A 10,613-nucleotide genomic window follows, 5' to 3' on the forward strand; every position below is an offset into this window, starting at 1 on the left:
CCTGCATTGCAAGACGGATTCTTAACCACTGGACCACCAGGGAAGTCTTTCGTTTTCACACGCGGTCGCAATGGCGCCTGCCTGGAGAGGCTCCCGTGAGGGTGCTGGAGGCCCACAGGAGGCTGGCACAGCAGGACCACAGCCTCGGCGAGGGGCACCTCCGCTCCCCACAGCCCTGTGCGAGAGAAGGGTCCTGGGAGAGGGGCTCCCAGCTCCGAGTCTGAAGCCCTGCCTGTTTACTTGGAGCGGAGCCTGTGGCTGCGGCGCAGTGCCGTGGGACCTGACCTTGGAGTCGAGGGGTCGTAGACTGCCTGACTCGTGACCTCAGTTGGCAGCCGGCCAGGAGGGTGGTTGCTGGCGCCTGCCCTCCCCGCACACTGGGATGGGTCCCCACCTCGGCAGGCCCGAGGGACTCAGCCCTAGCTCCTTGCGTAAGGGCTCATCAGGCCTCCTCCCAGATGTCCTTGGGGATAGCAGGTGCGTGGAGAAGCAATCAGGCCATAAACGGGGGCATCAGCCCAGGGGCCCCCTTATCAGGCCCCAAAGGGCTGAGTGTGCACTGCCACTCCCTGGGCCCCCAGGGGTGGAGCGGGGTGAGGGGCAGCCAGGAGTGACCCGCTGCCCCCACTCTAGTCGGGGGTACAGAGAGGTGACCTAGGAACAAAGAAGCCAAGACACACAGCATTCAGGGACCAGCGGAGGGACGATGCTTTTAATTCTCCCCAGAGAGGTAACCCCGGGCACCGAGGCCTAGCCAGGGTGGCAAAGCGCCAGGGGGTGCAGCCCAGCCTCTTGGGAGGCGGCCTGGAGAGCAGAGTTCCGAGTGGGCTGCTGGAGGTGGCTGGCCTCGGGTGGGCCTCAGTAGCCGTCGTCGGCCCAGGTGACCTCGTAGTCAGGGTACCTGGCTTTGATCTTCTCAGTGGAGATGGAGTGCTGGGCGCGACCGTAACCCTGAAGGGAGAAGGCAGCTCTCACAGCCCGGTCCTGGCTCTGGGCGCCCGGTCAGCAGGGACACCAGGGGACAGCTCGGGAGGGGGCTGTCATCCCCTCCGACCACCCCAGGGCGCTCTCCTGTGGAAGCGTGGCCACCAGGGTGAGCAGATCTTGAGGGAGGTTCCTCTAGCTGGAGGCCCAGACCCCTCTAGGTGCCCCCGTGTATCTGCTGGTAGCTTGGTGAAGGGAGGGGCAGGGGCCTCTCAGTTTCACCCCAGCACTGATGGCCTCAAAGCACTAAAGGATGACAGCCAGTCAGGCCTTTTGGACCAGGAACAGCACGCAGCCCGCCAGAGCAGAGGAGCAGGGGGTGGCTCCCTCCCACCCTGTGTGTTTCTTGTGTCATGCCACATGAGAAATGGGGAGCCTACAGGCCCTGGATGGAGGGTTCTGCCGCTGAGAAGGGCCGGAAAACTCTGAGCACCCCAGGTCAGGCAGCTTGGAGGGCCAGGTCTCCCCAAGCTAGGACTGGGGCCCTCGGCCCACCCAGGCCCGAGGCTGTGGGCTCACCATGGAGTAGCCGTACACGTGGATCTTCTTGTCCTGGCTCTGGTGGGAGATGCGCCCGCCCCCCAGGCACTCGCAGTCATAGCCCTTCTTCTGCATCTCGGCTGATACCTTGTCGTAGATGTCCGCTGGGATAGGAAGGGGGGCTCAGCACGAGCCCTGGCTGCCTTTGGAGGCTGAAGGGGTCTGAAGCCTCGCTCTGAGCAGCTCCCTCCCCAGGAGAGGAGACCCTCTGGGACGGGATGAAAGGCAGGAGGGGGTGCACCCAGGCAGGGGCGCTGGGACTAGGAGGGAGGAGTCGGGCCATGGCAGTTCCTTGTCTCCAGGACCATCTGGATACTCCAGACTCTGGGTACTCCACGCTCCTCTGGGCCAGCCAGAGATGAAACCGGGTACAGGATCACCTCCCACTACGCCCCTCGGCCCCGCCCACAGCCGTGGCTAGTCCCGCCCACAGACGCCGGAGACCCCGCCCACAGACGCCGGAGACCCCCGCCCCCTGGCCCTCCGCCCCGCCCTCACCGTGGTACTCAGCCCACTTGTAGCCACGCACGATCTCTTTGCTCTCCCCGGCCGGGGCCCCGGAGGGCGGCACCGCGTGGACTCGAATCAGCACATACTTGAAGACGCCGTCGGAGTCGATGTCCACGTCGGGGATCTGGGGGAGGTCCGCCGCCGTCATGTTCCCGGACCGCGCTCACCCCCTGCGGCCCGCGGCCCTTCCCCCACGCGACCCAGGGCTGCGGCAACAGTGCGGGAGGCGGGGCCTGGGAGCCCCTGACCAATCCCGCGGGGTCATGCTGCCCGAGCCCAGTGCCTCAGCCAACCACGCGGCCAACCCGCGGCACAGACTGGCCAATCGCGATCCAGCTCCTTGCAGCCCGGACACCACGCCGGCTCCGCTTAAAGGGGAACTTGGAACCCGGGAGTAGGTGGTGACTCAATCCAGCCCACGGAAAAGTTCCTTTCCAGGGGGCGGGGTGACAGGCCCCTTTGGTGGGGGTTAGGAGGCCCATGAGGCCCAAGGGACGCGCGCCGGCCCTGACCCCCTCCCCCACTGTGACCGAAGGCCTCCCTCCCCCACACCGCTCCCGCTGTCCGCTCCCGCTGTCCCTTGGCTTCCCTCCGGGTTTCCCCCCCTGTGCCCGAGGGCCTCCCTCCCCCGTTCCCCACCGAGTCCGAGGGCCTCTCTCTCCTGCTTCCCACCCCGCGTTGCTCCATGGTGTCCCTCCCCGGTTTCCGAAGGCCGTCCCCCCCACGCCTCCGAAAGTCACCGTCCCGCGTGCTACCCACTCCCCCGCACAAAAACTGAGGCAGCAATGGCTACATTCGAGTTTTATTTTCCTTGGTTCGAAAGCGCTCGCCCTCTGGAAATAATCCCGGTCCAGGGTCCTTCCTGGAGGGCCGGCCCTCAGGCGTGGGGCAGAAGGCGGAGGCACCCAGGCGGGGGGCGCGGCGGCCAGTTTGGGAGGCCGCGAAGGCGGGTGTGGCAAGCGGGGCGCGTGGCCGGTGCAAATGCGCGGAGCCGAGGCAGGCGCACAGGCATTTAGGGGAGGGAGGAATGAGGGGAGATGGGCGCGGGTGCACGGTCAGGGGCGAGGGCCGGGAAGAGAGGCGGGGGTTGGGGGGGGTCCACAATGGGCCCCCAGGAGGGCCCCACCTGGCCCCGGTGGGGGGTGGGGGCTACAGGAGGGCCCTTCCGGGCTCCCGGCCTCACCCCCTCTCCAGGTCACTCGCCATCCTTGGAGCCCGGGCCAGGGCCAGCGGGCACGCCGGGGGAGGGCGGGGAACGAAGGACACTCGAACGTGCGCTCCCGAGGGCCGAAGCCGGGCCCCCTGGCCGCACCACAGGGCACGGCTAGAGCGAGCGCTCGGGGGCATTTGTTTAATCGCGCCCCCACCCCTCCGGTGGACCACCGCCCTGGCGAACCTGCTCCCATCCACGCTTTCCCCACCCTGCTCCAAACTGGGAACGCCCCTCTTCTTTGATCCTCCCTGCGCCAAGGGATAGGGTCCCTGCTGGACGGCCTCCTCGGCCCCTCCCGCAAATCCATCCTGTGTACCTGCTTCCTGCCTCCCTATGTGGTTAGGGCCTGCGCTGCCGTTTGCACCCCGGGTCTGCCCTGGCACACGCCTAGGGCCATCCTGTCGGGTGACGGCAGGCAGCCCGACTCACGCCCAGCCAGGTCTCAGGTCTGGCCAGCGCCCCTACCCATACGTCCCCTCTGCTTCCCCCGCCCAGGACTCCCTTCCCTCTGGCTGGGTGTCTTGCGCCTTGGCTGAGGACCCCCGAGTACCCCTTCACTGCTGCTTGCCCAACCCTTGCAGCAGGGCGGGCAGCGCCGTCAGTTTGCCAAGGTCCGGCACAGCGGGGGCGGGGGCCGGCGGAGACGCCACGCGCAGGTCCCCGCCGGCCCTGCCCATCAGGCCAGGACGTGCTAGGGATGCGGACACACCGAGGCCAATCAGGGTGTCCTCTAGAGAGGAAAGGCCTCTGAGCAGGACGCATCCCAGACCACAGGAGGCGGGTGGGGAGGGTGTTTAAAGGGACGGGACTAGGCTTTGGTCGACTCGGGCTCCTGGACCAGGGCGAGCCGGGGTTGGAGAGGTTCCAGGGAGGCCCTGCAGACGGACAGGGGTCGGACGAACCGGATATGCGCGGTGGGATCTGCAGCAGTGACCCCTCCGCGTAAAGGCAGGGCGGGCTGTTCCTCAGACCCACCCCGCCTCCCAGCGGGGAGCACCAAGCGGCCGAGGACCGGCCTCTGGAGACGCCCGACGGCGAGCTGGGGGAGAGGGAGCCGGGCGGGACTGGTCTGAGGGTGGGGGGGAAGGGGGTTCGCAGGAAGGCGGAGGGAAAGGCGGAGCCTGTGGAGAATGCAATGGGGCGGAGCTTTTGGCGAGCTGGGCGGGGACTGGTGAGCTCGGGGCGGGGCCTGAGTGGACTGGGCGGGCCCCGGGCGCGCCCCCGCGGCTCACATAATGTCATCCAACAGGTTGGCACTGGCCACCCAGTCTAGCGCGCGTGGCTCGGAGGCGGCCATGATCATGCACATGAAGGGGCGGCCTGTGCGCCGGTCCGTGGGGTAGATGGTGGTGGGTGTGAAGCGCCGGTTGGCTTCGACGAACTCGCAGAGCTGCTCGTAGACGCGCGGGAACTCGTGGCGTAGGAAGACGCCGCGCAGCCGCAGCTCTCGCTGGATGTGGATGAAGGCCACCTCGCGTGCTCGCCGGCCCGCCTCGCCGTCCTGGTCCAGGCCCGCGGTGCCGGGCGGCGGCGTCAGGATCAACGTCTCCATGTCGGGTTCGCGGCCCCGTGCCGGGGGCGGCCGTGCCGGGCTGCCGGCCGCCAGAGCCACTTTGGCGAACTTGCGCACCGTGGGTCCAGGGCTGCGCGGCGCGGGAGCTGGCCTGGCAGGGGCGCCGGGTAGCGCAGCGCCGGGGCCCACGGCCACGGATACGCTGAGCAGGAAGCACTCCGCCGGCTCGTAGAGGCGCCCGGCGGCCGCCAGCTCCCGAGCATAGCTGCCCAGTGGCGCCGCGTGTGTGGCCAGCTCGCGCAGCGACAGGTAGGTGGGCGACAGCAGCAGCCCCTCGAGGCCGAAGCGCAGGAAGTTGTCTGCGGAGCCGGGACTCGGGAAGCCCAGGAAGAGCACGCCGCGGCCGCGCGACAAGAAGCCGACGCGCGCGATGCGCGAGAAGGCGCGGTGCACTGGGCCGCTGTCGCGGCAGAACTGCAACACGTGGCGGCACACGCTGCCCACGCGGCCGTACACGCAGCGCGCCTTGTGCGCGCCCCAGTCCTCGCGGCGGCAGAGGCGCGAGCAGTAGTAGGTGTAGCAGCTGTGGCAGGACTTGAAGTAGAGGCAGGCGTTGAACATGGTCTCGGTGCGCCCGCAGCGCACGTTGGAGCACGTCATCAGGTCGTCCTCGTCGGCGCTGGGCTCGGGGGACGCGTCGGCCGCCTGCCCCGGGTCCGCGGGCTCCTCAGCGCTGCCGGCAGACAGGGGAGGCGAGCGCGGCGCCCGCGTCGGGACCCCGGCGCCCGAGGGCCGCGAGTCTAGCAGGCGCCGCAGCTGGCGGCCCAGGCCGTCGGACGCGGGCTCGGGCGCTTGGCCGGCTGGGGGCCGCGAGTCGATGACCAGGTCAGTGATGAGCTCGTCCAGCTGTTCGAGGCTGCGCTGGCGGCCAGAGGCGGGGCCATCGGGGGCGGCGGGCGGAGGCGGCCGCGGGCGGCTCCCCGGCAGCTCCCAGCTCCTGGCGCTCGGGCGCTCAGCCGCGCGCAGGTCGTTGTCGGTGATGGTGATCTCCGGCGTGACGTACCAGTTTCGGGCCAGGCCCTCGCCCATACGGCCCTTCTCCGACAGCGACGTCTCGGACAGCGACAGCGCCGCGTAGCGTCTGGGCGAGGTGGACAGGTTCACTATGACGGGCGGGCGCCGGCCTTCGGGGGATGTGCCCCGCGGGTCCTGTGCCTCGCGCCCCAGCAGGTTCTCGTAGCTACGGCCGCGGCCCAGTGGGTCTTCGCGGCGCGGCGCGGGCGCCAGGATGTTGTCCCAGGAGCGCGAGTAGTGGCGGCTGTCGGTCGCTAGCCGGGGTGGGCTGGTGCTGGTGCCGCCGTGCCACGAGGCGAGCAACGGGCCGGGGTCCGGGGGAGGCGCCACCTGCAGGGTGCGGTAAGGCCTCGGGCCCCAGTCGCCCCAGGCCGGGCTGCCGCGCGGGTGTGGGTAAGTCCGCGTCAGGGCGTCTCGACTGCGGTACCGCCCGAAGTCCTCAGTGTAAAAGGGGCGGGCGGCGGGGTGAGCCCGGGGCTCCTCGGGGGCGTAGCGGGGGCCGCAGGGCGGGCCGTAGGCTCGCGGGGCCTCCCCGTAGTAGGAACGGGAGGGTGGTTCTTGGACGGGGAAGGTGCGAACTTCCCCCGCATAGTAGACGCCCCCGCGTCTTGGACTGGGCCCGGGTGGCTCTTCGGACAGAAAGGGCCTGGGGTAGTAGCTGTCGAAGGGCGGTCCAGGGCTGGCCATGAAGCCACCGGGGTGGCCCTCGGGTTCCTCGGTGTAGAAGAATTGGGTGGGGCCCGGCGGGGTGGTGAAGGGCAGACTCCGGCGCTCCGCGTGGTCCCGGGACCCGGGAAGCGGCCCATCGCAGTACAGCGCCCGGGGGTCGACGCAGTACGAGTCACTGGGGGTGGGGGTGAGCGAGAGCCCCACGTGGCGAGGCCCGGGCACCGTGAGGCCGTGGAGCTGCGGGGCGGCGCGGGGCCAGGGAGCGGTCTCGGTGGGCCCGCAGGGTCTCGAGCCCCGGGCGGCATGCTGCAGCACCGCGTCGTCGGGCTTGACGTCCAGGCGGCAGCGGACGTGGGGGGCCGGCCCCGCGGGTGGCTCGGCCGGCGCACAGCGGTTGGCGGCGGCGCACAGGGGCGCCATGCGGCCCGGGCCGCCCCGCTGAGGCTGCAGCTTGATGGGGTGCAGCTCGTTGGCGAGCGCGCGCAGCGCGGGGTACGCGGGCTCCCGGCGGGGCGATGCGTCGGCCGGCGCCGCCCGCTGGGCCTCCCGGCCTCGGCGCGGCGGCACAGGCGGCGAGGCGGGCGCGGCCGCCATGCCCAGGGCCGCACGGGGTGCGCTCTTCGAGCGGGCGCGGCGCCGGGGCTCGCCGTCGCGGGATCGGGCGCGCGGCGCGGCGGGCTCCGGAGGCGGCGGCTCCGGACGGGCCTCCATGGCCTCCCCGTCCAGTGTCTCCAGGAAATCGAAACTGCGGCAGTGGCGCTTGTTGAAAGGCGCGGGCGCAGCAGGCCGGGCCATTGGGCGCTCACATGGCGGGGGCCTCGACACGGGCCCCGGGGCCGCCACCTTGATGTCCTGGTACACGGTCGACACCAGCAGGTCCGGCGGGTCCGTGCGGGTCATCTTAAAAGCGGTCTCCAGGCTGCAGCTCACTCGGCCTTTCGGGGCTTTCGCCCTGAGGGGAGACGCGGGTCAGGGCAGCCCCTCTGTAGCCCAGGCCCCGCTAACCCCCAGCGCTGGCCCGGCTTACCTGGGGCACAGTGGGCGGGGCAGCCCTGGCCGCGGGCCTTGGCCGAGGCCGCAGGCACTTGCTCCATGCTGGCGTCAGAAGCACCTGCAGGGGGAACCCAGCTGTCCAGCCACGCAGGTCCTGCCCCCTCATCCAGACCATCCTTTCTGGGCCACTTTCTGTTGGGATGAGGCGGGTCAACCAGAACGGGGATGTCATTGCAGTGGTTCCCGAACGTCTGCGCCCACTAGTGACCACTGGGCAGGCTTGGGTAGACCCCTTTCCTGGGACAGGCCAGCAGCGGGGTAGGAAGAGTGGGGGTGTGATCCCAGGACCACCACCGTGGTGCCCACTGCTGGAGCAACTGTGTACTCATTTGGGGCCTTCACAGACTTCTTTATAGATGTTGGCTCCACAGAGCAGGTGGCTGAAGCCCCTTCCTTAAGACCCAGTGCAGAGCGAGCCCTCCGCTGCTGCAGTCTGAGGTCCCGGCCCCAGCCTTAAGCAGCTCCGCTCACAGTCACCTGAGCCTCCCGCCCCACCTGCTGGCTAGGCTGGACGTGCAGTCTTCCCCCAGCGCTGTGTCAGGCCCCAGGTCCTGAAGTGGCCCCATCGGGTCCAGGCATGGCATCTCAGCTCGTGGACTTGCCGGCCCCACCCTCAACTCTCCGTGTGGCCCAGGCCCGAGTAATGCTTCCAAAGATCATAGTGGACCCTAAAGCTCCCTTTCCTTTGCAGAAACATTCTCTGACTCTCCCTCATCTTGGGGTGGCGAAACCCACTAAGATCTTTGGGGCTGTCGTGAAAAGCCCAGGAGAGCGACCCCCCATCTTTGCAGTGAGTGCATTGCAGCCGGAAACCGGGCCCTGGTTGCAGGACCACGTGGGGGCTTGTGAGCCAGGAGCTCAAGGCTGCCCCTGGGTCCCTGAGCAAAGCACCAGGCCAGGAGGCTGCCAGCCGGGGAAGCAGGGCAGTGGGTGGGTAAAGCCCCCGCCGCCCCCGATTCTCAGGCAGGCCCTCCCCACAGCAGCTCGGGAAGGCTCCATGGAAACCTGAGGTTCCATGCCCCCGCATGCAGGCTGAGCTGGGGTCCAGCCCTCTGTACCAGGCTCACGTTCAGACCTGAGCCACCGGCTTCACTGGGTACCCAGAGCCTGGACAGGCTGGGAGGAGCTTAGTGGTACAGGGACCCACTTCCTCACACAGTCTGGGGGAGCACGCTCCAGGGTGAGCTGGGGAAAGCGGGGAGCTGGGTCCTCACCTGGTAGGACCTCTGGTCTGGTTGACCCTCTGTGTCCTGGGTGTGCCAGGGGCTTCCTGCTGGTAGGGCTGCCCTCCTGGGTCAAGGCCACCCGGGCCCAGTGCCTGCCCCCATCTCAGCCTCAGGCGCACCCCAACTGCCCCTGGTTTGCAGGACCACCCCTTCCCACTCCCTTCCATCTTAAAGCTAGGCCGGAATTGGGGGCTGGATGACGGGGCGTGAGGCTCCGCCCCAGGGAGGTGACAGCCCGGCCTTGGTGCTGCTGTGATGAGCTAGACTGGGCGACACCCCTGCCCGTGGGGATGGGATAGCCCGCCCTCGCCGGGGTCCTAGGCCTAATGAGCCCGGCGGGTGGCCTCCCCGCCAAGCAGCCCGGCCCCTGCCCCGAGCGCCCGGGTGGGGACCGGCGTCCTCCAGGGGCGGCACCCCCATCCTTGCGGGTGCCGCACCTGCGAAAGACCCGCGGGGCAGCGGCCTCGACCCCTTACCTGGGCGGTGCTCCCCCACCTTGCCCGGTGGGCTGCGCAGGCCCGGCGAGCTCTGCTGTCCCCCGCGCTGCCGCCGCGTCCCCGGCACCAGCAGAAGCTTCCAGGCAGCGGCGCGAGGCCGCCGGGCCGCTCAGTGCTGCCCCCGATGGCGGCTGGCAGGACTGCACTTAAAGGGGCCACGCCGTGGGCCTGGGACGCGTGTGCCCTGCTGGCTCCAGGTTGGGGCTGTGGCTGGGCGTGGGGTGACAGGCTCTCTGCAGCCTCAAGGGCAGGCCTGGGGTCTAACTAGGGGACCCGGGTCCAGGGAGCACCTGGCCGGTCCTGCCAGCCCCCATCTCCAGGACACCTGCCCAAGGGCAGCTGGTGGCCTGGCAGGCCTTGGAGCGGAAGCCTGGAGGAGGCCCAAGCCCTGGCCCACACAGCGGACAGCTCCCGGAACTCATGCCTCGGTTCAGCCCGGGCAGGAGCAGATGGGCGGCTCCCCGCCCTGCTGTCCTCTGTGCTGCGGTGCTGGAGGTGCCAATCCCTCCCCAGGTACCTGGGGCCAGATGGGCACCACCTGAGTGCCCGCAGCCTCCTGTCCCCAGGATGTCCAGCTTCCCCAGGCAAAGGCACGCTCTCGTGCTCCCCGCCTCCAATGTCCAGAGGCTGCCGCTGCCCTGGGCAGCTCGGCACACCCATGAACTGCATGGTGACATCCTCCCTCCAGGCCCCTACCACACAAGATGCTGAGCAGGAAATATTCTAGCTTGGCAGAGGGGCAGGCCACCGATGCCCTTGGCCCCGAAGGCCGGGACCTGCCACACTGTGGGTCCATTGGATGAGGGACCCTGGGCAAGCTTCAGGTCAGTGTGGTCCCTGCGTTAGCGGGTACTACAGGGACAGTCGACCTCACAAACTCTGGGCTAAAGGGAGCCCCTAAGGTATCTGGGGCCCAGCCCCCAACACCTGCCCAGTGACCGATGGCCCGCTGCCTCCTGGGTGCGAAGCTCTCTAGGCACAGGAACTGGGGAGGGGGAGGCCCGGCCACCAGGCCCCGCTTCCGCCTGCAAAGGCCTAGCCTGCATGCCCCCAGAGGGAGCAGTGCTCAGGGCACCTGTGGGGGTGGGGGCGGGGCAGGGCCCTGCTGACAGCTGGCGGGGAGCGCCCTGTGGGGTTGGGGTTGGGTGTCAGGTGGGAGCAGGGACACACAGCTGCCCTCAGAGGGCTGGACCGGGCACACAGGATGGTGGCCGTGCTGGTCCCACCTGGATAGGGCATGGCACGCGTAGGGCTGGGCCTGCTTGAGGCTTCCTACCCCCAAAGACAGTCATCTCTCAGGGAAAAAGGGCTCTGTGGCCTGAAGGTAGGGAGCT

General features: G+C 69.3%; 2 protein-coding genes across 3 annotated transcripts; both read right to left on the minus strand.

The window, feature by feature from the left end:
* Positions 1-684: 684 nt before the first annotated feature.
* On the minus strand, positions 685-2,259 carry PHPT1 (phosphohistidine phosphatase 1). Its single transcript, XM_068552583.1, has 3 exons — positions 2,023-2,259; positions 1,504-1,628; positions 685-951 (listed from the first exon to the last, which is right to left on the minus strand). Exons 1-3 carry the CDS (start codon positions 2,180-2,182, stop codon positions 859-861), a joined length of 378 nt encoding a protein of 125 aa, XP_068408684.1. The 5' UTR covers positions 2,183-2,259; the 3' UTR covers positions 685-858.
* Positions 2,260-2,839: 580 nt separating this feature from the next.
* On the minus strand, positions 2,840-10,128 carry AJM1 (apical junction component 1 homolog). 2 transcript variants are annotated; one of them, XM_068553019.1, is made up of 3 exons: positions 9,259-10,128; positions 7,531-7,614; positions 2,840-7,455 (listed from the first exon to the last, which is right to left on the minus strand). In XM_068553019.1, the coding sequence occupies exon 3, from the start codon at positions 7,401-7,403 to the stop codon at positions 4,476-4,478; it is 2,928 nt and encodes a 975-aa protein (XP_068409120.1). In that variant the 5' UTR covers positions 7,404-7,455; positions 7,531-7,614; positions 9,259-10,128; the 3' UTR covers positions 2,840-4,475. The 2 variants fall into 2 exon arrangements, with proteins under 2 accessions (XP_068409120.1, XP_068409119.1); XM_068553018.1 differs by having other exon boundaries at positions 7,531-7,688.
* Between the last annotated feature and the right edge of the window lie 485 nt (positions 10,129-10,613).

Source organism: Eschrichtius robustus, chromosome 10 (genome assembly GCF_028021215.1).
Source record: "Eschrichtius robustus isolate mEscRob2 chromosome 10, mEscRob2.pri, whole genome shotgun sequence".
Lineage (NCBI taxonomy): Eukaryota > Metazoa > Chordata > Mammalia > Artiodactyla > Eschrichtiidae > Eschrichtius > Eschrichtius robustus.